Source organism: Mytilus galloprovincialis, chromosome 10 (assembly GCF_965363235.1).
Source record: "Mytilus galloprovincialis chromosome 10, xbMytGall1.hap1.1, whole genome shotgun sequence".
Lineage (NCBI taxonomy): Eukaryota > Metazoa > Mollusca > Bivalvia > Mytilida > Mytilidae > Mytilus > Mytilus galloprovincialis.
Genome location: NC_134847.1, coordinates 84,987,657 through 85,015,291, shown reverse-complemented (window position 1 = coordinate 85,015,291; position 27,635 = coordinate 84,987,657). Strand labels below are relative to the sequence as shown.

General features: G+C 31.5%; 2 protein-coding genes across 2 annotated transcripts in view; both read left to right on the top strand.

Annotated features, from left to right (window-relative positions):
- Nucleotides 1-1,996: 1,996 nt before the first annotated feature.
- Nucleotides 1,997-27,635, top strand: part of LOC143048658 (uncharacterized) — an 88,425-nt gene continuing 62,786 nt past the window's right edge. Inside the window, exons 1-6 of the mRNA XM_076222453.1 lie at nt 1,997-2,081; nt 3,138-3,326; nt 4,597-4,773; nt 5,295-5,465; nt 6,717-6,824; nt 7,142-7,255. Coding sequence (XP_076078568.1) covers nt 2,024-2,081; nt 3,138-3,326; nt 4,597-4,773; nt 5,295-5,465; nt 6,717-6,824; nt 7,142-7,255 — 817 coding nt within the window. The 5' untranslated portion in view covers nt 1,997-2,023. The remainder of the gene's footprint in view (nt 2,082-3,137; nt 3,327-4,596; nt 4,774-5,294; nt 5,466-6,716; nt 6,825-7,141; nt 7,256-27,635) is intronic.
- On the top strand, nt 15,829-16,874 carry LOC143048808 (uncharacterized). Its single transcript, XM_076222676.1, has one exon. The coding sequence runs from the start codon at nt 15,858-15,860 to the stop codon at nt 16,872-16,874; it is 1,017 nt and encodes a 338-aa protein (XP_076078791.1). The 5' UTR covers nt 15,829-15,857.

Here is a 27,635-nt window from a genome sequence, read left to right as displayed (position 1 = left end):
CAACCCTTCTACAGAGTGGGAGTAACTACACTATAGTGTTACGCAGTTTCTATATTTATTAAAAGTAATTAGATGTGGCATTATCTATGTTAATTTAAAGCTGTTAAGATCTCTAATCAAATGGCACAAATCAAAAGCTTAAACACATCAAACGAATGGTAAATGTCATATTCCTGACTTGTCTTAGGCATTTCCTTATGTAGAAAATGGTGGATTACTCTTTTTTTAAATATTGGTAGGTTGGAAATCCAGATTTATAAAATGAAGATATTATTGACTTTTTATTTTATATTAGTAGAATACCAGGTATTATCTTACTTAAATAAAGGCAACAGTTGTTCACCTCTGTTTAAAAGTCATTCATCGACTGAGGGAAAACAAATCCGGGTTACAAGCTAAAACAGAGGGAAATACATCAACTAGTAGAGGGAAGGAAAGGAACAAAAGGAGTGCAACAAAAACTAACGCCAAAATACATAGAATAGTATTCAAAAGTACCAGGCTTATAATTTGATACGCTAAACGCGCGTTTTGTCTACATAAGACTCATCAGTGACGCTCAGATGACACTCAGATCAACATATAGCAAGAAAGCCAAATAAGTACAAAGTTGAAGAGCATTGAGGAACCAAAAGTCCAATAAGATGTGCAAAATACGGCTAAGGTAATCTATGCCTGGAATAAGAAAAATCATTAGTATTTCGAATATTTCATACTTTAGCAAACAGTAAATTTATAAAAATGACTAGACATAGAGACTATAAAACTCAATTAGTATGAATCTAGATCGTATTTTATTTATTAATTTCTTTCGATTTATAAATCGATGGAAAGAAATAACTGTATTTCTTCTGATTATCAACTTTGTCTTAATTTAATGACAAATGACCAAAATGTGATATTATGTATCAAGTATCACTTAACTGTCAGCTATCTTGCGGTCAACCCGCGGTATCATTTCTCTTATAGAAGCAACATCCTTTACATCAAAACGTTTTCAGCAACTAATCGTTCCTGCCGACATGTCGCAACAGTGTTATTTTGTGTTGTGTTTATCTGTCGACCTCTTGTATTTATTATCTATTTATTGAATGAACGACCAAAATCGCTTATAGTGAAACTTTCAATTTCATATTTTTGTGTTGTTCCGTTTTTATTCTATATACTACTGTTATGAGTATTCCCATCTTATTTCTAATATAAATATAACCGAATTTCTACATGTAGGATTCCAATATTTCCTAGGAGGATTCTAGATCTGTTACCTAATGTTGGCCAATTTATACGTTAATAATGAACAATAGCTGAAAGTAGCCTTAGACTTGAGATATTAAGCGAGTTACTAACGGAGAACACAATTTTGACCGCAAATGATTAAATTAACTGCTATAACTTACGAATTTAGAAATATAAAGTACTTTACGTCGCTTACGGACAATTTTTCATCGATGTTACAAGTCTCCTTTTTAAGAACGGGAATTAGAAAAATAAGTAACTGAGCTTAAAAGCAAATGTGTTGGGACATGTTTTCAAGGTTTCAGAATAAATCATGGTAGCCTGAAGAGAGTGTAAATAAAATTACGCAAACTTGTCCAATTTAATAGAAATCTTTAAAATGTTCAATAAAAGATTAATTATAGTATATCTGAAAGTTAAAGATAAGTTGAAAATTTAAAATAACACAGAATTTACGAAAATTCCCATGTTGAACATTAATTCATTAGTATGAAGTAATTTATGAGATTTTAAAAAGATATAACAGATTTTTAATTTGTGGTTATAAAAGACACGCAAGGTTTTTGTCTAACTAATTAGCCCTAGAAATACAATCGAAACAGGTTTTTTTTAACTATGATGAAGAAATAACACTTATTCAATTTTTAGAATATTGCTTTGAATCTTTATTACCATAATTATGTCCGACAACTTAGTTGATTTTTTTCGGTCAACTGATTATTTCTAATAAATATATTAGTACATACTGGTTTAAGTTTTAACATTTAGTTCTAGCATTGTTTTCGCAATGACGACACTATTTTGTCACTTGTGCTGTGTATTAGTTTTTTTCTTTACATTTAATAGTAAGTATACATAATTCTGATTCGTATTGACATAATGGAATACAAATATCATTATTTTCAAGACTTAATTCTTAAAAGTATTCAATTTTGCCTGAGAGAGTGGGAATCTTAGTTTTACTTGTTCATAAATAGTATATTTAAAAAATCTACCAAAAGAGAAAAGTATGTAACATGTCGCTTTATCGGGTCTCGCTACTTTTGGAGTCAATGCGATTTCTTCTGTTTTATAATGGTACCTCTGACTCTTCGTAAACGATTAACGAAAGTTGAACATAAGTATATTACTGTTGTACGAATAAATTATGTTAGGGAAAATGCACTGAACAATTATACAGTCACGTGATATTCACAGCAGCAGTATTAACTTCGTGATAGGTAAAAATAAAATAAACAAATGCGTCAGAAATGCATGTCTTAATTTACCTTTAATGTGAACGCTGAAAAAAGAACAACAGATAATGAAAAAAATATGTATAAATATTTAGGATTTATATGTAATGGAACCTCCAAAGTGATAAATTGCAGAAAAAAAAAAGAAATTCAAAGTATATATATTTTTTTAAAACAAATACTTCCTTATTCTTCTCCAATGTTCAACAATTCATCGAAATGCGATTCAATCAAATTATGCTTTTAAAAAGATAGAAGGACACCGGCACGTTTTTAAAGACTTTTCTTTGAATAATTTTGAAATTATAATAGTTACATGTTTTATTTTTAAAATCTATCGAAATCAACTCGAAAAAAACATTACATTAAAAGAAACATGATGTGTTATCATGCCCTACGTTTATAATCTCAAGTTACGTTTCGACGAAGTCAGGGCAAAATTCAAATATGTACAATCCCGTATAATTTGCAAGACTCACTGAAACAATATTATTTCTATAAAGTTGGTTCTTCAATCCGATATGAGTATTTCGAGAGGTTACCTGTCCCAGTATAAGAAATGTCAAGTTTGAATTAAAAACATTCTCTGAATTATATTTGAATTAGGCAAAGCAAGGTTTGCATATACAAATAAATGGGACATAATAGTTCAGATTATTCTTAAAGTTCAAGTTGAAGGATGTTCTGAAGTATCAGGATGGACAGGCTGGAGTACCTGCACAAGGACATGTGGTACAGGTACAAAGACAAGGAGTAGGACATGCTGTAATGGCTGGAATATTTTTGGGTGGTGTCTTTTTGGGTCGAGGTATACTGACTACAGTTCGTCATACTGTAATACACAATGTTGTGCAGGTATATATTTTATATATTTATTATCATAATAAGGATGTTCGCTTCTCTGGTTTTTGACGTCTTGTCAGATATCCATAATCGTACAGTTTATCTTTGTAGTGCTATTCAACAAAGAAATTTTTAAAATCTTATACAATCCTTGTTACTTATTCACAGTGTTTGAAAGAAAATTTGTACATGTTCAACGAATTAAAAATCACGAGAGAATTATTGCCCACCATAGTTTCAATGGCTTATATCTAAAAAAATAAGCACACAGACGTTTAATATTTTACTGATTTTTAATTTCTTTATCTACATAATATAATTAAAAAGTCTTTTAAACAGATTGTTATTTTGAAACAGAGTATCGAACATCCTAATGCAATTGTATTCAAGATATAGAGACATTCTTTAAAAGAAATAAAATATATTGTTAAAGATATCCAGTTATTATTACACGTATCTTTGCATGCATGGATATTCGTCCCAATTCTGCTTTTGCAATAGTGGATTCAGTTATTTTCGTGTACCAGTTTTTGTGGATTGAGGAACACTTTCGTGCATTTTCGTGGATATTTCATTTCGTAGTTTTACCAATCTCTGCATACAAGTCCTATAGAAAATTTGAAATTCTTTGAACATTTGAATTCGTGGATCACCTGTAACCACAAAATTAACGTTCTGGTATTTTCCAGAAGCAATAGGCACATATAACATATAAGACCACTTTCGACCTATGGTTTCACCGAAAAAGTTTGTCAAATATACGCACCTTTATGACGTTAATTACTAGATGGAGGGGACTGCATGTATTCTTGCGTGACTTATAAAGTTCATCAACCGTCTTCGTGGTTGTCATTAAGCAGGAGAAACTAGAAATAATGCTTGTTCCTTAGGTACTGAATCGCAATTCCATAATGACAGCAGTGTTGATTATTAACCGTACGAACTTTATTTGCTAAACAATTTGTGCAAGATAGTATCAGATCTTTTTGAACGCTAGTGCAATATGAGAAGGATGTGATCATGTCACTAAACGCACAAATGATGTTCTCTTAAATCAAATTATTGGACAGAACTGCAACGAACTCGAAAGTTGTCTATTTTCTATACTCGATATTTATATATTTTTTTTATAGATATGATAGTTTTTTTTAATAGCTATTTTTTTTTAATTACACTAAAGATTTGACCTCAGGGTTTTAATTTTTATATATATCAAATGAATCATTTATTTCTAAACTATATATAAACAAACGTTTGAAAATGAATTATTCACAATTTTCAGTACATGGTTCGTGGAGCTCATACGGTGCATGGAATGACTGTCCAGTATCATGTGGTGGTACTTCCAATAACCAGTACAGATCCAGATACTGTAACACACCCAAACCAACCTGTGGAGGATCTAGTTGTTCTGGTACCTCAAAACAGTATCAGACATGTAATTCTTCTCCTTGTCCAGGTAATGTATTCTAGAATGAATTTTTAGTAAGTGCCATGAAGTATATTTGATTATATGTAAGTTTAGTTTCCTAAAATGCAATCTGTACAGTTTTGTTTAGAGAATTAACCTCCAGTTTTCCTTTGCAATGAATTTGATTAGAGATATCTAACAAATGCATTCACTTTTAAGAGTATGTTGTCACTGATATTGTATCAGAATAGATTTTTAATTAATTTATTTTATCTATATTTAATATTTGTGTTTGGTTTCAAATCCATTTGAATAATTTTAAAGTCTACATTTGATTAGAGAATTGCATTGTTAAAACAAATAGTTATTCTGGGTATTTTCTATTTAACTAATTCAATATAGAATATGTGATGCTTTTTAATCAGTTGACTTTACATTGAGAGTACAAATGAAGAACTCATCCACATTAAGTTTGGCTTCTTATGCAAATGTCCTTCAAAACAAAATTTGAATATATATTTTTTTTTTAATAAAATAAAGGGTAATATAATATATTTCAATATTGATAGTTAACGGCGGATGGAGTGAATGGTCTAAGTTTAGTGCATGTCCAGTGACTTGCGGAGGAAGTACAAACTCACGGACAAGAGCATGTGACAATCCCACTCCTGATCACGGTGGAAACGATTGCGTGGGCGACAGCAGTGAACGTGCAGTATGCAATACTCTAGACTGTCCAGGTATGTATTTAAATGAATTTTCTAGAGGTTGTAATACATTATTGAAATTGGATAGTCACATAGTTCAACACGTGAAAAACAAATGAATGCAGTTAAAACATAATAAATACAATCACACTTATAATTTGGTACGTCAAACGGCTGATACATTGCATGTGACTCAAGCTAATAAAATTTTAAATCAATGAAGAAGTTTTCAAAAGCGCAGAAGTTAAAATCAGAAATGCACCATCTGCCGAAGACCATGTATGCTTGGCGTATTTAAACCTTGGGTTTTAAACATTTATGAACCAAAGGATAGCAGAAAAAAACATTAATGATCTTTTATGGCAGAACAGGATTGCTGACTACTAGGTTGAAAATACCCTGGGTATGAAAGGACCAACAATGACAACGATGCTGTGTTGATATAGCTCGTCAAAGATATCACACTTTTGATTATACGACAGACGCGCATTTCCCCATCGTACTACTCATTATTGGTAACTCGAATCAAAACAGCCCGAAGTCGAAATCACATTAAACTTGAAGAGCATTTTCATATGGATATAACCTTTCCACTTCATGGACTTTGATATCTCATACACGTCATAAATCCCCAAAAGACATAAAACATAACAGCTTTATTGAGTGTTACAGTTTCTTACGTTCACAAAGAAGTTGACTTTTTTTACATAATGTAATGCCGTTGTTATCCATAAACATTATAAATATTATTTTTTTTTTTAAAGTTTTGTGAGAGATATGAATATGGGACAAAATACATTTGCAATACTTGCGTTCTCCAAAATTCCAAAATTATCTAAAAAAAAGGATAACATAGAGCAACCTCTATAAGTAGAAAAGAAGTCGTATGTATCCTTCTTAAAAATATCTCAATCCCCAACACCATTATTTATACATGTTTTGAATATATATGATCATCCTTTTTTGGTATCATTCTAAAAGGATAAAACTACCGATAAAAGATTTATTTAGCTAAGTGATTTTCAACACCTTTCTTTTCTTCTGTTGTCATATTTTAAATGTACATATCACATATAACCATGTATCAAGTTTAAAACATAAGAAACTGAACTTAAAATTACAGTTTCACAGTTAAAAAGAAGGAGTTTATAATTTTTGGACGTTAACTGAGTTGCATTGTTCAAATTTTACATTACAAAGTTTACGGCATTTCATACTTTTAACTAATAAATTGCACTGTCAGAACGTTTCTCCTTTGGCTTTCATTATACCTTTATATTTCAGATTATTGCGGTTCCAAACCTTGTGAAAATGGGGCGTCATGTGCAAATATTCATTACGGCTACAAATGCACTTGTGTTGAAGGGTTCCAAGGCACCAACTGTGAAATAGGTCAGTTTGATTAATATGTGTATAAAAATGTTTGAAGTATTAAAGTATAAATGAAGGCCTTTGTTTATAGTACTATCCCCTTAAATTCAATTAAGTTGTCATACTGAAATATCATGATGTCTAAGTTTTATCATAAGGAGACGACCATTTGATATTATGTCGCCGTGGGTAAGGGTCGGTGCAAGCAGGCATATATTTTATGGATTTATTAATGTTATGCGTTCGCAATGTAATCAAATGCCATTTTAAGATTGATAATCCTTAGAAATACTTTGAAGTCTTTTATACATGAAAGTTACAATCCACTTTTATTTTAGATATCGATGATTGTGTCTCTGTGGATTGTCGACACGGCGGGAGGTGTATAGATAAGGTTAATGATTATAGTTGTGAATGTGTTCCAGGCTACGCTGGTCGTCATTGTGAACAAGGTATAAATTAGGCTAAATTATCTTTTATTTTGATAGTTAAATGAAAAATATATTTAAGCCAATATCAAATTTTTCTTTAATAAATCAATGAAGGGCTAAGACCCTCGATAAAACAATTATAATCTGTATATTTATATGATAGACAATCAGACAATCAAGTTCGTTTGTGTACTTTCTAATTTTGTAAATTATTTGTTTCCTCGTTCTATCATTGTAACTTATTTATCAATACAAATACTTCATGTGTGAATAACTCGATCGTTCTGAGAGAAGGTGTGTACATTATAATTGTTTTGAGTACAGTATTTGTATACACATATAGTTTTGAATATAAATATTGTACTCAAATCTGACCGTCTGAGGGCACTGTATACACTTATCATCCAGCGTAAAGGCATGGTTTGGGTATAGATATTGTATACACAAGTTATCCAGATTATAGTTATTCTACATACACGAAAATTGTCTTGTATATGTTACAGTGAATTTGTATAATCAGGGATTATGTAGAATCCCTGATTTTTCAGGGAATATGTAGAATCACTAAAATCATTAGTAATTATATATAATCCCTGAATATGACCAGTGATTTTACATTATCACTGAAAATTTTAATAATTATTCTACAAATTCCCTAATATAATTTCAGGGATTATGAATAATAAGATGATCCTTTGTTTGATAAAAAGAAATTAATATAGACAAATTATAATTTTTTTCTTTCATATTCCTTGCCAGATGAATTAATTTTGCTTTTAAACACAGAGGATGACCTAAAAGATATAACTCAGGGTTTCGAGATAAAGTTGAAGACTTCAAAATTACTAATATCAATATTTTCTTTGATAGCGATAGCTTTACATGTATTGTTAGTTTATTAAAAGCCAGCGTCAAATGGATATTCATGCTCTATTTGTAAATCCACAAAGCATGTTATTTGTGATTACATGGTAAGCAAATGGTGAAGAAGATTATGGAACATCTGTGTTGTGTTTTTTTTTAGGTTCAAATGAACAAGAAATTCAAACTGTAAGAACGTAGGCATCTTAATGTATAGAAAAACATGCAGTACTTAGGATTGACAAATAGAAAGAAATTTTAGAGGAAGCTTGCAATTGGTGTTATATTCTCATAGCAATTACACAGGGTAAAAAAGGAAAGGAAAACCCTAATGGCAATTGTTCAAAAAAGGTATGAAAAAGGATATCGCCTCGCCACAAAACATGGAATCTTTCTTGCTGGAACCAGTCCAAGGTTGCAAATTCCCATTTTTTTTTAAAATAATTTTCTTTGGGGGAGGGGGATACCTTCAAATGTTTTTACTGAATTTACTGACTATTTAATTTCTCTTAGTCGTGTCATAAAATCTGATTCGATATGTGCAGACAAAGTTTTTTTAAATGTGGATATTGTGGTAAAAACAGATGTGAAGCATATTATTTTAATATATTGTGTTTCACATTTTAATATAGTGTGCCTAAAATTAAAAGAAAAATAGGGTTATCATTTTGATTGTGCTTAATATTCTACAATTTATGTTACTTTATAATGATGTTTTTATGTGTTTTTATAGAATAAATTGTTTTACTTTTATTCATTTTCTTTATATATAAAACTATTTCTTCATTTCAGTTAATATGTAGAAACTCTAACGTTTTTTCTAGTGATTATACATAATCCCTGATAATATTAGTGATTATATATAATTCCTAAACTAGTTAGTGTTTCTACACAATCCCTGGAAATTTCAGGGATTCTACATAATCACTGATTATACAAATTCACTGAAACATATATCAGGATTTTATACGTTAATCGTCCTGAGTATAAGTGTATGCACATATCTTTACAGATGTACATGGTAGGTATTGTTTACACAAATCATTCTCAGTAATCATGGTGATGTAATGTATATATAAAATAAAATTGGGGACTTGACTGGTTTATACAAATCGATGTGAGAATATGTTTTGTAAATATCAACCATTTCATGTATTAGTTTTGTTAGCATACACAGTTCTGATTAAACGTATTGTTTAAACAATTTCTTTTGATTAAAAGCATTGTTTATTATCATCATATTTATGAAATTTTATATACAACTTTTCCTCCGTATTTATATTGTATAAACACATAGTTTCGAATATAGATATTGTTTACGCAAGTTATGCTCAGTTTATGCATTGTGTATACAAATCGAACTTTGTAAAGGCATTGTTTACACTCAATTTCTTGAGTATAGTCATTGTTTACTTTTTTTAATGGACTACACCAATCATTTTGAGTCTCTACATTTTATTAACTTCAGGTTTATATACATAAATAGTACTGCTTTTAACTATGCGTCGACAAATCGTTCTGTCTATAGATATAGATTCCACAAATTGCACTTTGTATATGCAGGAATGGAAAAAAATGTAAACAAATGATTTTTGAGATAGATATTGTATACTAGTACTCTAACCATTAAGGGACCGTTCAATATTTATCAGATGGATGGGCTGGTGCAAAATGGGGCGGGGCAATCACTTTTTTTGTGGAAATATTTGGATGGGCGAGAACTTTTTTTTAAATATTTAGTGGATGGGCCAGAACATATTTTATAGGAAAATTATTTATCCATTTTATCGGTGTGTAAGAAATTTCTTTTGCGGGCACTCAAAAACTGGTAGCTTGGTTCATTTCTGTCAACTTTAAGGATTTAATTAAGGATTAAAAAAGCTAAAATTTTCTGTTCAGACTATCTTATAAATTATTTTGACCTTATGGAATACCAAGTTGTTTAATAGTTTGGTGTATTGCTGTTAAATTTATGGATTTAATTAATAGGTAAGAAAAAAATCTCAAATTTTTAGTTAGGGATAAATTCAGGGATAAATTCAGATAGTCAACTTTAATTTTTTTGTAAATTTTTCAAATCAACTTGGATTTTCAAAAACCTATAGCTTATTCATTAATATATTGATCTTATAGGAAACCAGGTTGTTTGGTAGTTAGGTGTATTGCTGTTTTTATGGATTTTATTAATAGGTAAGAAAAAAAGCTCAAATTTTCATTTTAGGCTAAATTCAGATAGTCAACTTTAATTTTTTTTATAACTTTTTCAAATCAACTTGGATTTTCATAAAACTCAAGAGCTATCTCAATTATATATTGATCTTACAGAAAGCCAGTTTGTTTGGTACTTTGGTGTATTGCTGTCATTTTTATGGATTTTATAAATAGGTAAAAAAATCTAGAATTTTAAGTTTAGGCTGAATCTAGATAGTCATCTTTAATGTTTTTTATAACTTTTTTAAATCAACCTGGATTTCCATAAAACTATACAGCCTTTTCATTTATATATTGAACTTACAGAATGACACGTAGATTGGTAGTTTGGTGTATGTCATTCTTACGGATTTAATAACAAGGTTTAAGAAAAAACTCAAATTTTCAGTTTATGCTAAATCCAGATAGTCATCTTTAATTTTTTACATATTTTTTATATATTGAACTTACAGAATGCCAAGTTGTTTGGTAGTTTGGTGTGCTGCTGTCATTCTTATGGATTTAATAAAAAGGTTTAAGAAAAAGCTAAAGTTTCTGTTTTAGGTTATTTCAAGACAGTCATCTTTAAATTTGTTCATAACTTTTTCAGATCAACTTGCATTTTCATAAAACTCTACTGCTAAATCATTTTTATATTCATCTTACTGAATGCCAGGCTGTTTAGTACTTTGTTTTTTTGCTGTCATTTTTATGGATTTAATTAATAGCTTAAAAAAAAGCTGCAAATTTAAGTTTGGACCAAATTTGGATGGTGACTGGTCACCTTTAAATGTTTTTTTAACTTTTTCAAATCAACTTAGATTTTCATATAACTGTACAGCTTTCTCATTTATATAACAATCTTACAGAATGCTAGGTTTTTTGATAGTTTGTTTAGTTGTCAAATCTAGGGAATTAATTAATAGGCGAAAAAGGCTGCATCAAATTCAAAAACATACGTGCCTATATTTGCTTAAAAGGACCATAATTTCTTTTTCCAAAAGTAGAACAGATAAAGGAATCTTCATATTTGAACTAAATGTATACATATATATGGAATTAACTAGCACATTTTAAATTTTGTATTAACACCAAAGTTTATTCTTTGATTTCAAGACATAAAATTTTAAAAACTTTAAAATAGAAAAAAAAACCTAAATCATTTTTGATTGTCTTATAGTTTTAGAGGGGCAAGGACTTTTTTGTTATAGATTTTTTAAGATGGGCCATGGACTTTTTTTCAGAATTTAAAAGAATGGGCGTTAGCTTTTTTAACGAAACAATATTAAGAATGCACCGGCCCATCCATCTGGTAAATATTGAACGGTCCCTAAATACATTTATTGCATAATTAAGCAGCCTGGATATATTCAATATCTTTACACATATTTTTGAGTATTGGGTTTGTATGTAATAGTAAAAGTTCAATGATAAGTTAATATTGATATTAAAAGGCCTCCGAACAAAAAGGGGTGTTCAGATCCCCGAGCCCGAAGGGCGAGGGGATTTGAACAGCCCTTTTTGTGAGGAGGTCTTTTAATGTCAATATTAACTTAATCATTGAACTTTTACTGACTTACAAACCGTCAAAAATATATGAAAAGTACATAAAAAGCACTTGCAGAAACCTAATTCCCCTGAACTGGACGAGTCTAAATATGTTTAACTTAAATGATAGTTAAGCAGTACTCAGACTGGTATATACAATTAACAGTTACCAAATTGAAATGAAAACGGACCAATTTAATGGCATTACATCATATAATTATTTATTTATGATAAAAAAAAATTAGCATCTAAATAACACCAAATGATAGTTTTACAAAATTAGGGGGTAAATTTATATTTTTTAGCTAACTTTTCAAAATAACGATTTCTTATTTAATAAATCAGCAATCAAAACCCCCGTACAGACCTCATTTATAACTGACCAATGAATATTATGCCCAACAACTTCATGCTATATATACTTGATGTTTTTGATATGTCAGTAATCATGAAATAGAACCGTAAAGATCAGACCTTAGAAAACAGTAAGTAAACTCTTCCAATAATTAGCTTTTTAAACAGCTTGTTTAAGAACTTTTAATCGAACAGTCCAAGATGCATAAGGTCCTTCACAATATTCATCCGGCAAATGTTCCTTTTGTTTCTGATTTGGTAATTTTCCTACATTAAGATACATGCGAATGCAAAATAATTAGTGTTGTCTATTCAGTCCAATCAATTAATAGATCTTGCTTTATTTGTGTGTGTTTTTTTTTTAAATAAGAACTATGCATGCAAACTTCAATGAATAAAACCGTATTGAACTAGGTTTCACTGTCCCGATCAAAACGTGTTAGGTGAGATATATTAGCAAGTTCAATATATTATATGAAAACAAACACTTTAGTTTAGTCGTCCGTTATTCCCTTTTCGTGTCTAAATGAAGCAAAAACACCTGAAAAAAACTTTTATCTTTCTTAGTTTTATCCTTGCCTGACAAAAAAAATCATATGTTATAAATCGTATTTAAACATTGTATAAGAACAATAGTAAAAAATATCAAAAACTTTTGAATAAGCAGTAAATTATGCGATAAACTGAAGAGACCCCCGCCCCCCTCCCCCCCCAAAAAAAGAAAACAAAACAAAACAAAACAACATAAAAATTTAAATGAAAATTGTAAATTATAGCATTTTACAAGATCTTGTCTTTGTGTGCCAAGTACTAGTACTGTAACAGAGATATTAATCAAATTCATTGATTGTTGTTTGCTTTAAGTCCAGTAGCAAATATTTCATGCCTGTTAATGACTATAACACATAAATTTTAAATACAATAGGTAGGTCGTACAATAGGTGCAAGAGCTTTTAATTTGATTCATAAAATCTACCCTGAAGTCGATCATCCATGTTTACGTGTAGTTTACAATATCATTTCACGCATCCAATTTAGGTTAGATACTTTTAGCTCGCTTTAGTAACTGTGAGAATTCTGTGAAACTGTATTGTGTATTGTACTTTAGTTTTTGGTATGATATTCTGTTCTACCGATCACTACTGCTCTCCTGGTTGGTCTCGTGTGGGGGCGTTCGCCTCGAGAGCGGGAGGTCATTAAATTTGTTTGAATCCCGAACGGGTCAAACAAAGACGTTAATAAAATTGGTATTCTAGTTGGTATGTCAGTTTGTTTTGTTCAAGCATCGGTGACAATATAATGGAATGTGATACGACTGTCATACAAGTGAGAGGTTTAGCTAGCTATAAAACCAGGTTCGATCCACCATTTTCTACATTTGAAAATGCCTGTACCAAGTCAGGAATATGACAGTTCTTGTCCATTCGTTTTTGATGTGTTTTGTTATTTGATTTTGCCATGTGATTATGGACTTTCCGAATTGATTTTCCTCTGAGTTCAGTATTTTTGTGATTTTACTTTTTTCAACGCTTTACACGTGGCATCATAAAGTAAGAGCACAGACTGGCCGGCTCAGCGTTGCAAATGTGTACTGGTCGGGTGACTTTTCTTCCTGCGAACAAATATCTTGTGAACTTACACGATACAAAAAGACTCAGCTTGTCAGTCTAGTAAAACACGGGGTTAATGCTCTTATTATATTTCACGTAATCGTCCTTAATATTAATTTTATTCGCCGCTCATCCATTATCATTATTTATTTTACCGTTTTATTATACAGTGAAGTGTTGTGCTTATTTTTATTAAATAAAGTATAAATACAGAGGGAACTTGAACATAGCATTGCTTACTTAATTAATTACCGTATCCAGGAAGTTCCTTTTATCCAATCATGATTGGAAATCATAATTTCTGCAGCCCTAATCTTTTACTAATTGGTATGGTTGGTATCTAGGATGCTAGCCAATCATTGTTCTTGATTTATTTAAATTATCCAATCAGATTGTTAATTACAGTCTTTGTTTTATCACAAGCGCTCTTGATCACTTTTGAATTTGCACAAAGCGTGTGCAGGCTGCTTTTTATATTCCAGTTACAATTCTATTTTATTTATTACTGGAATTATTATTTAAACTTTTAAAGCTGAACGTTTTTTAAACATGTTTGTTTAAAATATGACGTCTGAACGTGCATATGTTCGTGCGGAACAACAAATCAGAAACATTCTAAATATTCCAGAATGGTATATTTTCTCCAATGCGGAAATTCGGTATGTGGCCAGAGAACTAAAGAATTCTGAAGGAAATTTAACGAGGTTTTATTGGACATTAAGAATGGATTGTGCAGCGCAATGCAACGGATGTCTATTCTGTGGAGAAATTCTTAAATTGTGTAATATTCACAACAGATATTCCAGACAGGCGTAAATATTTTATTTAGACATTGGATTTACATTATTTTTAAACACTTGAATCGTTTATTAAGTTAAACAATGTTTGAATCGGAAAACGAGGAGATCGGAAACCCGATGGTCGAACTATCTGACATTGATCGGGTCAAAAAGTGGGCGGCCAGCAAAAAAGTGAATGAACATTCGGCGGCGGAGTTAATCAGGCTAGGATATGACTCCATTGAAGCACTTTCTTGCCTCCTGCCTGAGGATTTAACAAAGTCAAAGATTCCAATCGGACAACAACGGCTACTGCTGCGTGCAGTAAAATCTACGTTTCCAGCGGAGAGCGGGAGCGAATCCAACATGGCGGCGGATGAACAACTTCCGGCAACTTCACTTCAAGCCCAACTCAACGCATGCGCAACAGAGACGATAGATGGCGGTGCAGTTCAAACCGGAAGTGGTGATATATATGTACAAGCTATAACAAAACAGCTTCAACAGCAACAATCGTTACCGTTGGGCGATAATCTTAACAAACACCAAGGACAATCAACAGTGCATCCTGAAGGTACTCAAGATTTTGACTGTGTTTCTAACATTATCTCGTGGAAAGACCCACAAATATTTTTAAAATCTTCCTTTAATGATGTAACTATTAATTTTTATGACATTACTGATTTTGTAAATGTACATATGTCAGGTACTTCAGAGGAAAAACTTATTTCAGATGCTTCGGGGGGTCAGCTTATTTTCAAATCTGGTCCAGTCAAGCCGAAACTTGAGTCCCTGAGTTTGTGTCAATGGTCTAGTGCGAATTTATCTATTATGTACAAACTGTTGTCCTCTGGATATTTGCCACAGACTCAGTTACTTGATTACCTATCATATACTGCAAGGATTTACAATCTTGTTGCTTCTTGTGACATGGTTTCTGTTTTTTTTATGACCGAGAATATAGGCAGCTGCAGAAACAGCACAAGTTTCGTTGGGGTACAGATGTTCCTCATTTACATTCCATATATTTACGTCCAAAGGGTTTTGTAAAGCCTCAGACAGGAGGCTCCAAATATCAAGACCTGGGGTTAAACATGATATTTCATATGCTTCCCATACATCAGGTGGGCGGGAAATATGCAAAAGGTTTAACAGCATGAAGGGATGTTTTATGTCAAATTGTAGGTTTGAGCATGTTTGCGCTGTACCAGGCTGTGCTAATAAGCATCCTGCGCATTCTCACTGTAACTCATTGCATGGCAATCCAAAAAACGGGGTATAATGGTAAAGCCTACACGTGACCTCATCCTGTCTGCCTGGTCTAACGAATTACAAAATGATTTTGATAAAGAATTTCTTCTTCACGGTATTGAGTTTGGCTTTGACATTATTGATACTTCTGATATCCCTTTAAATATTCAAGCAAAAAATCACCCGTCTGCTAGTCCATCTGGCCCCCTTTACAGTAAAGCACATGCACAAGTTTTGATTGAAATTGAAAATGGTAATTATATTTTTGCAGATGAAAAACCCAAAATTATTAGTCCCATGGGTGTTATACCTAAGACGGGGGGCGGTATACGGCTCATACATGATTGTAGTAGACCTGAAGGTTCTGCTGTCAATGACTTTGCAGGTAACTCATCGAAACAAATTTTTCAAACTTTAGATGATGCAACAAAACTTGTAACAGCCAACTGCTACATGGCAAAAGTGGATTTGAAATCGGCTTATAGGTCCGTTCAAATAAGTAAAACAAGCCAGCAGGTGACAGGTTTTATATGGACTTTCCCTGATGGTAGAGAATTTACCTTATTTGATCGCAAACTCCCTTTTGGTTCAAAATTAGCACCTGGTATTTTTCATCGTTTGTCCCAGGCTGTAAGAAGGATTATGTCACGTAAGGGCTTTACCATTGTAGCTTACTTAGATGATTTTTTCATATGCGAGCAGACTAAATCTAGATGCAAAGAGGCTTTGAATGTGCTTATTACTTTGCTGCGTTATTTAGGTTTTGCGATAAATTGGTCTAAAGTGGTTGATCCATGTCAGCAAATCACTTTTCTTGGCGTAGAAATTGATTCTTCTACTATGGAAGTCAGACTTCCAAGCGATAAATTGGCGGTGTTAAAAGCAGAGCTGCTTGCATTTACAAAGCGTTCCCATGCTTCAAAAAAGCAACTGCAATCCCTAGCGGGGAAATTAAACTGGGCGTCTGCGGTAATTCGTGGCGGAAGAGTTTTGTTCTGTACTTCAGATGCCATGCCTATGCAGAATCAACCAAAAAGACTTACATGACTTATTTAAAGTCCTTTGTGGCTTTTTGTAATTTAATTGGTATTCCAGTGGTTCCCTTAAGTCAAGAGAATTTAGCAAGATATATTGCCCACCTGTCTCGTCGACTGAAGTATAATTCCTTGTGCAATTATTTATCCATAATAAGAGTTTTGCATCTTGAGGCAGGGTATAGCTCCCCGATTGACACTCATTTAGTTTCAAATGTTTTGAAAGGTGCACGTAGAGTGTTGGGGGATGTCAACACAGCCAAGTTGCCTATTACCCCCAAGATTTTGATTAAAATTTTTGCCATTATATCCTTTAACGACACAAAAGATGTAGCTTTTTGGGCAGCTTGCCTTGTGGCTTTCTTTTCTTTTTTCAGAAAGTCTAATTTGTTGACACCATCTGTAAATGATTTTGACCCTGATCGTCATTTAAGTAGACATAATGTATTTTTTCGGGAAGATGGTGTCCTATTGCGCATTTCCAAATCTAAGACTATACAGTTTGCAGAACGTTGTTTAGATATTCCACTTCCTGCTATAAAAAACTCTCCTTTATGCCCCTCACAGGCTTTATTATTAAATTTTAAAATGGTACCAGCTGTCCAAACTCCTTCCCCGGCCTTTTTATATCAAAATGGGGAGGGCACTATCCCCTTAACCTATGCAGTGTTTTTGGCTAGGCTTAAAACTGTCCTATCAATCATTGGTTTTGATGCTTCACTTTATTCTGGGCATAGTTTTCGAAGAGGAGGGACAACATTTGCTTTTCAGTGTGGTGTTCCAGGGGAACTAATTCAGTCTCAAGGAGACTGGAAAAGTGATGCATATAAAGGCTATTTAGACCCCTCTCCTTCATATAGATTGCATGTTATGAAAACTTTTGCTAATGCACTAAAACTTTCTACTTAACCTATCTCTACATTATACCTGGTTTGGGCAAGTGTTTGGAGTACCACAGACTTATCAGTGAATTGATATTTGCGAAACAATTGACTTTTTATGATTCTTTCATTGTTCATTGTCATGTTTATTATATAATGAAAGAAATTAATAAAACTGTGGTTAGTTTGCCCAAACCAGTATTTTGTCTCATTTTAACTTATATGTTTTATAATTATCTGGTCCAGCCTGTGCATAACGGTTAAAGTACAAGATTCTGTTCGGCTTCAGTAAACATGAGCTCTTCAGGGTCTGGTCTTGCAACCAATTGTGTTATGGGCATGGACCAGAATATAGCCTTGTCTGCTGGATGCATATTACATACACACATACTTTACATGTAATTCTCTCAGATACCCATGAGGAGGTGGGTGGGGCCAGAACAAGTGTATCTGGATTAATGTGCTTATTTTTATTAAATAAAGTATTAATACAGAGGGAACTTGAACATAGCATTGCTTACTTAATTAATTACCGTATCCAGGAAGTTCCTTTTATCCAATCATGATTGGAAATCATAATTTCTGCAGCCCTAATCTTTTACTAATTGGTATGGTTGGTATCTAGGATGCTAGCCAATCATTGTTCTTGATTTATTTAAATTATCCAATCAGATTGTTAATTACAGTCTTTGTTTTATCACAAGCGCTCTTGATCACTTTTGAATTTGCACAAAGCGTGTGCAGGCTGCTTTTTATATTCCAGTTACAATTCTATTTTATTCCCACCCACCACAGCCCTCGCAATACTTGTACGTGAGTATGTTGATTTTGTTTTTTGTATATGACTATATGTTGTCATTGTATGTGTCACCTATTTGTAGTTTTTGTTTATTTGATGATATTGTATTTTAGTGAAATCTTTTATTTTTTAATGTGTATCAGTAGATTAGTTTCCATTTTCATGATAACAACAGTTGTCATTAGGCTTTCAGCTTCTTGTATGGAGTACCACAGACTTATCAGTGAATTGATATTTGCGAAACAATTGACTTTTTATGATTCTTTCATTGTTCATTGTCATGTTTATTATATAATGAAAGAAATTAATAAAACTGTGGTTAGTTTGCCCAAACCAGTATTTTGTCTCATTTTAACTTATATGTTTTATAATTATCTGGTCAAGCCTGTGCATAACGGTTAAAGTACAAGATTCTGTTCGGCTTCAGTAAACATGAGCTCTTCAGGGTCTGGTCTTGCAACCAATTGTGTTATGGGCATGGACCAGAATATAGCCTTGTCTGCTGGATGCATATTACATACACACATACTTTACATGTAATTCTCTCAGATACCCATTAGGAGGTGGGTGGGGCCAGAACAAGTGTATCTGGATTAATGGGATTATAATCTATCACGGTAAATAATTATAGTAAATCAAATGTGCCTTTTCGGATATATAATATTTGACGGAAAATATTGAATTAACTCCGTATAACTATTATTTAGTCATGGGTCGGTTTTGAGCTTATTATTCTGTACACGGAATGTTCTATAAAAAAAAGACCGAATGTTGACTCTAAATATTTTTATTTATCTGTGTCTTTGGGTTGCTGTCGCATTAATGTATACCTTTATCTCCTTTTATTCAAAACCAATATTTGCTTGGGTATAAAAATATTTACATCTCTTGACCTCTCCCGTTCCACAGTATACCCTTGCTAAATGGTTGCGTTCGTTTGGCTTATTGGTTATATAAATACGCAGCTTTGTCCGATCAAAATATAATAGGAATGTATATCAGATGCCTGGTGCAGTGAGAATTCCAAGCTATCTTAACCTTAAAAAAACATTAGAGGAAAAGATGTTCTACACACAAGTTGAATGATTGAAATGTGTAAACAACAAGAAAAGTCAGCTTAATCTTTTTAAATAATTATAAGTCGCATTCTGATTTTAACAAAATTTTTGTTACTTTTGCTAGAACAATAGTAGATGAAAAAAAAAATATAACAAAACCGATTAGCAAGACAATATTAAAACAAAATGAAATGCTCAAAATAAGATTAATCTTTTTTATAAATTGTTGTCAACCTTTTTTTTTTTATCATTTTTTCCCCTTTTATGACAACTATTATACCAGTCTGAGATATAAATAAACTTCAAACAGCAAATGTTGTCACCTAGACGAGGGAGCCGTCATTGTATGCTTCTCAATGAAGATTGTTTTTCTAATGTTGTCCCTCCCCTGTTAGTTTTGCTTGAAATTATACAATGTAACCCCTGATGTGTACTACGACAACGTTTTTTTAATATTAAAAAAAAAAAGATTAAATGCAAAGAGAAAAATGATGGAAGAAATGCTAAGATTAACGCATAAAAATTCAAATGTAAATAAAAATGAAATATATAAAAATTGGAAAACTGTTTGAGACTATAATCAACTGAGGACAAATTATTATAAATCACTAAATGAAGCTGATTAATTTATTGCTCCTTTGTGTCCAGTGGCAAATATATCATGCATATTCACGACTAGATTCAAAGTGGATCAATTTGAAGCAAATGTTCACACATTTAGAGTGGCCCTTTTTACAATAAGGCAGAGCGTTCGCTAGAGATAAAACGTATGCCGTAATAGAATAGATTTGAACAATAATGATCGAACTCGTAAGTTATAAAGCCCCCCTTCCTTTTTTTTCTCCACGATAGACGAATGTCATATACAAAACGTCATGAATTTACAAACAATAACGGCCACTATAAGTAAATGAGATATGGACTTTTATATAAATTAATTCCTATTGCAGCCAACATCTCCCGGTTCGGGATAGGTTATTTATTTCCACAAAATACCGCCTGATTATTGATCGAAGATATTTAAGCAACCAAAAGCACTTTGAATCAAACAAATTCTTGAAATGGTAAATTTGCTGGGTGTTTTTCTCAATCCTATTTCGGGCCCCCTGATTTTAAGAGGGCGTATCTAATTAGTCATCCCCGATTAACTTTTATTGAATTGAACTTCAACTTAAAGACCTACATCGGGTAAATAAGTTCGAGGTACAATAAGTAGACAATAGAAATCCTTTGTGAAATAAGATCGTCCCAGGTATCTTAGAAAATAAAATTGCGTTGAATAACAATGAAAAATGCACGAGCAGGTTTGTAAACACACATAGTGTATCCAGGTTGAGGTAAGGGCTGATAGAATGTGACAAATTTGGTAACTGATGTTTATTGTACAACAGTACGAAAGGCGGTAGGTATTTTTGCAGATGGTATTTGAAGGACCTAGGTCTAACAATGTACGTTCGTTCATGTCTTTGTTCTCATTATAACATACTTTTCCGGGTACAATAAAAACAACTTTATCGGTTATACGCTTATTGAATATCGGGATTTGTAAGTGATTAAGTGAACATTTTGTATACACTAATTGGTGTTGATGTACATAGTGTTCACAAATGGGTTTGCATGTACACAAATCGTTCTGATATATGCATTGCATAATAAACCTGACTGAGTATAGGTAATATATACACCATCGTTCTGGATATACGATTTGTATATTAACAATATATCGGTGTTGATGGCATACACTGTTTTGAGTAGTGCATTTGTCATTAATCATAATCAATTTAGTAATTGTATGCACAGATAGTCTTGCGATTATGTATACTTGTGTATAACTATTGTCTGCCAGAGTCGTTCTGTGTAGAATAGTTTACAAGAAATCAATTTATGAAAGTTTATTGTATTTACAAACTGTTTTGAGCAAATATTTTATATACATACCTCGTCCTGAATATATGGATTGTAAATAATATTTGTTTTAAAGTAGGTTCTTTTTTTACACAAATCGTTCTGAGTATAGTTGGTCGAGTTGTTATCTCTATGACAAATTCCCCATTTGTTAATTTTTAGTGAGTGCATGTATTGTTTGCACAAAGTCCAAAAAGGGATGGCATAAAAAGTCGCCCTGAAAATACCTATACAGATAAATGGTACTGAATTTCGGATTGTGTACACACACGTCCTGAGTATATGTATATAATGTAGATATCGTTCTGAGTATAGTGTTAAGTGTTTCTGCACCATTTGTACAAATCGGCCTTTGGACAGGCGTTGATCTGACTATAGCCCTATGCACATTTGTAGTTTAAGTATTGAATTCACATATTGTTTTGTTAGAAGGTAGTGTGTTCACTAACCGTATTGAGTATAGGTATGGTTTACACATTTGTTTTGTAGTATAGTTATTGTTATCAGAAATTGTAATGTCAATATGCATCGTTTACAAAATATAAATGAGCTATCGTCATAGTATAGACATTGTACACATACATCTTTTCAATTATCTAGCATATTTACCTGACGATATCAAGAATTTGGTATTTAGTCATTTCTTAACCTGAAATTTTGATTCTAAAATTTCTTAAATGTAAATAGCATGTCGAAATATTTAGGCTTGAAATAAATATATTTTTGGATAAGTTAATGCAAGCACACGAGGTGTATAGTGTCTTATACGATTACAGGTTTATATTATGTTGTCATTTCTATGTTATATTTAACATTGCCATTAAATTGCGAGGTTTGGCATGCCACAAAACCAGGTTCAAACCACCATTGTTTCCTTTAAAAATGTCCTGTACCAAGTCAGGAATATGGCCATCGTTATATTATAGGTCGTTTCTGTGTGTGTTACTATTTAACGTTGCATCGTTTGTTTTCTCTTATTTTTTAGTGTAAATTGACATTGCGATAAGACGTGTCACGGTACTTGTCTATCCCAAATTCATGTATTTGGTTTTGATGTTATATTTGTTATTCTCGTGGGATTTTGTCTGATGCTTGGTCCATTTCTGTGTGTGTTAGTTACATTGTAGTGTTGTGTCGTTGTTCTCCTCTTATATTTATGCGTTTCCGTCAGTTTTAGTTTGTTACCCCGATTTTGTTTTTTGTCCATGGATTTATGAGTTTGAACAGCGGTATACTACTGTTGCCTTTATTTTGTAATGTTTAACAACCATATTACATCAGTGTGTAAACACGTTAATTTTGAGCTTTGAAAGTCAAGTAGTTCGAGCATTTTTCTGAGTAAGTGTTAAAAAATTTCAAACAAATATTCTTTACTGTGGTTAGAATTGATTAGTCGTCAGTATCTATAGATTAACAACTTGTGGTTATATTGATAACTTAGAATCTTCATTGAAGGTGGCGCACGAATTCGCAGCTAAATTACTCGATTGATGTGTCATTTGGATACAAAAGTTATATTCCTTTGAACTACGAGTCTATGTTTAATTTCATAAAGTCAATATGTTGACTGTCTACCTTGAACAGGGTTATAATTATATTTTATAAATATAGTTTTTTTTTAAATTTAAAATCGTAACAAAATATGTAATGTACTAGATACTCGTATTTTTCATTAGTTTAACAAAGACATTTATGTATATCTATAATTTCTTTTATTTTTTTTGAAATGTTTTAAATTAATATATACTAATATAAAGAATTATTTTGTTATCTTATAAATATTTTTTTGTTATCTTTAAGTATTCATACCGGGTTTATATGTTAAAAAATAAGCAAGGTCAAATCTGCCTTCATTTAGAGCGATGAGACAAACTGCTCTAAATCACAGATCACATGCAATCGTTACAGAATAAAACTTTCCATTGTTATACAATAATATACCATTAAGGTATATAGGGGTAAATATTCTGAAACAAGTGACTATGTCACAGAAAAAGCATCTTCCCAGTATTCATGAAATTGCTCTCTATTAAAGCCATATCCTGGAAATTGTTAAAAAAACCCCACTTTTTTCCTACTTTTAATTTGAGGTACAATATGCCGGTGAAAAACATTTATTGAGTTGTCAAGAATACACTGTTTCAAGTTGTGGTATGCACCAAAAACTGTCCAACAACATTCGTCATTCTACTCGTAAAGGCATTTGCCGGTTTCTAAGATCGGTATGGTGTATACCATTATGCCAGAACTCAAATGAAGCAGAAAGCTGATGTAACTTATCTGCTTTACTCGATCCTTTAAGACAAATACATGAAAGAGGTGTAATAACGCCTAACACAAACACAAAACAGTACACCATAGCCACCATTTTATTCCAGAAAGCTTCTAACTGATGACGAATGCTAGAGTGTAAAAATATAATTGGGACCTACCCAAAACAATTAGAACTTTTCTGAAAAAGACTATAAATGAAAACAGAACTATATCATCTTCCTATAATGATTGAATGTAAGGAAAATTGACCAGAGTTATCTTACTTTAATCACAGAGAGGGGAAAGCAAACAATTTTTGATTTAAGCCTAATTAACATTAAAACAATTTTCCATTAACAAATAAAGTTACCTTATTGAAATATAAGGACTTTGTTAGCTAAATCTATTAATTTTATTAGATATTATGAATTCTTATGACAATAGAGAAACATGCTAAATTATGCATATTGTGTTCACAATTTGAGTAAAGACATCGCCTTCACATATCATCGCCCAAGTATAGGTATTGTATTGTATTGTAACAAACATCGGGTAAAGGTATAACATTCAGGTATGTGTATGGTATTGTAACACAAATTGAACGCGAATATTTTATGTATTGTAAGACAAATTGTCCCGCGTTTACGTATTGTATTGTATTATTTCAGAAATTGACCCGCTTATAGGTATTGTTTACACTTTTCTTTGAGTGTATGATCATATATTGTGTACACAAATCGTCCTGAGTAAATATATTGAATACCAAAGTAAAAACGAGTATTTGTATTGTATCCACTAATCGTTATGAGTAAAGGTATGTTTACATTTATGGTTGTAGTTTGTAGTATGTATTATATACACAAATATATGAGAGTATAGGTATTGTATGCAGTTATCTTTGTACACAGCTACTTTTTGCATAGGTACTATTTCTGTACTAAAAATTTGTAGTACTGGAAATCTACTTTTAATATTCAGTACTATTTTGTTACTCTAAAATTATTGTAACATTTAGGTACCTGTAATTTACAGTACTTTATTCGTACTTGAAATTTAAGTACTACAGATTTTTGGTTACTACCGTAACATTTTCAACATTTTGAAAGTTTTTCTATTTCAAATCTCTTAAAGTTATGATTTTCAAACATGGAATATTGTATTATTTCTGTACCAAACTATTTAGTACAATCAAGTACTGTAAAATACAAGTACCTAAATATTACAATAGTTTTAAAGTAAAGACATATAACTAAATATTAAAAGTAAATTTCCAGTACTGCATTTTTTTAGTACAGAAATAGTACCTATGCAAAAGAAGCTGTGTAGTTTGTGGTATGTATTATATACACAAATATATGTGAGTATAGGTATTGTATGCTGTTATCTTTGTAGCTTGTGGTATGTATTATATACACAAATATATGTGCGTATAGGTATTGTATGCAGTTATCTTTGTAGTTTGTGGTATGTATTATATACACAAATATATGTGAGTATAGGTATTTGTATGCAGTTATCTTTGTAGTTTGTGGTATGTATTATATACACAAATATTTGTGAGTATAGGTATTGTATGCAGTTATCTTTGTAGCTTGTGGTATGTATTATACACACAAATATATGTGAGTATAGGTATTGTATGCAGTTATCTGTGTACTTTGTGGTATGTATTATATACACAAATATATGTGAGAATAAGTATTGTATGCAGTTATCTTTGTAGCTTGTGGTATGTATTATATACACAAATTTATGTGAGTATAGGTATTGCATGCAGTTATCGTTGTACTTTGTGGTATGTATTATATACAGAAATATATTTGAGTATAGGTATTGTATGCAGTTATCTTTGTACTTTGTGGAATGTATTAAATACACAAATATATGTGAGTATAGGTATTGTATGCAGTTTTCTTTGTAGTTTGTGGTATGTATTATATACACAAATATATTTGAGTATAGTTACTGTATGCAGTTTTCTTTGTAGTTTGTAGTATGTATTATATTATACACAAATATATTTGAGTATAGGTATTGTATGCAGTTATCTTTGTACTTTGTGGTATGTATTATATACACAAATATATTTGAGTATAGTTATTGTATACAGCTGTTTGTAACTTGTAGTATGTATTATATACACAAATAGATGTTAGTATAGGTATTATATGCAGTTATCTTTGTACTTTGTGGTATGTATTATATACACAAATATATTTGCGTATGGCTAGTGTATACAGTTGTTTGTAACTTGAAGTATGTATTATATACACAAATATATGTGAGGGTAGGTATTGTATGCAGTTATCTTTGTAGTTTGTGGTATGTATAATATACACAAATATATTTGAGTATAGTTATTGTATGCAGTTTTCTTTGTAGTTTATAGTATGTATTATATCATACACAAATATATGTGAGTGTAGGTATGGAATGCAGTTATCTTTGTAGTTTGTGGTATTTATTATATACACAAATATATTTGAGTATAGTTATTGTATACAGTTGTTTGTAACTTGTAGTATATATTATATACATAAATATATGTGAGTATAGGTATTGTATGCAGTTATCTTTGTACTTTGTGGTATTTATTTATACACAAATAGATGTCTACTCTTTGGTGGGGTTAATGTCCTTGTGACACATTCCCCATTTCCATTCTCAATTTTATGCGAGTATAGTAGTCTACATTTTGTAGCTAATATTATTTACACACACGAATGCCAGTATAGGTATTGTATACAGTTATCGTTTGTAGTGTTGAGTATGTATTACACACGCCTCCGGGTGCGGAAATTTCTCTCTACATTGAAGACCTGTTGGTGACCCTCTGCTGTTGTTTTTTCTATGGTCGGGTTGTTGTCTCTTTGACACATTCCCCATTTCCATTCTTAATTTTATTTACAAATATATTTGAGTATAGTTATTGTATACAGTTGCTTGTAACTTGTAGTATGTATTATATATACAAATAGATGTAAGTATAGTTATTAATTACATAACTTGTTCTGAATATCAGAACTGGATACACATTCATCCTGATGGTAGGTCTTCTGAATATATCTACTATTGTGTATAGGAATTATATAAATAAATCGATCTAGGTATAGAAATTGCTAAGACAAATCATCCTGAGTATTTGCATCGTATAAGCAATTCTTTAGCATAAACTATGTACACGATTTGTTTTCAGGATAGACACCGTTTATCATCATGAATATTGATGTTGTTTACAAAATTCGTCATGAGTAAATATATGTTAGATACATAAATCATACTAAGTATAGGTGTTGTGGTAATAATAATTCTGAGTAAAGGTTTTGTAGAGAAAAAAATTCTGAGTTTAGACGTATTGTATACAAATGTCTTTGTGTAAATGTATTTTATACAGAAATGGTCAAAAGTATATATATATATATATTGTAGACATAACTAGTGGCAAGTAATTGCATTATACCCTTTAATCGCGATAAGAAAACGTATTGTATACTCATGTATTCACAGATCGTCATGAGTATGACATTTTACCAATAACATGATTTAATCGTCCTTACGATAGGTATTGTTTACACAAAGCGTTTTGAATGTAAATATTGTATACAAATTTCGAATGTAATATACACAAATAGATGTAGTAGATGTAAAGCATGCACCAATCGTTATGGATTTATACATATATGTATATATTGTATACACTAATAGTTCTTTGTATTGGTACTGATCTATTGATTGCCCTGAGTAGAAGCATTGTTTACGTAAATCGTCCTGAATAACGAAACTTGATATTCAGTTATCTTTATGGTAGGTCTCCTATACAAATATACTGTTGAGTATAGGCATTGTATAGAAAAATTGATGTAAGTATAGGAATTGTA

Bases quoted from the DNA above. Each gene is read 5' to 3' on its own strand.
- LOC143048808 (XM_076222676.1), top strand. From the start codon at position 15,858: ATGGTAAAGCCTACACGTGACCTCATCCTGTCTGCCTGGTCTAACGAA.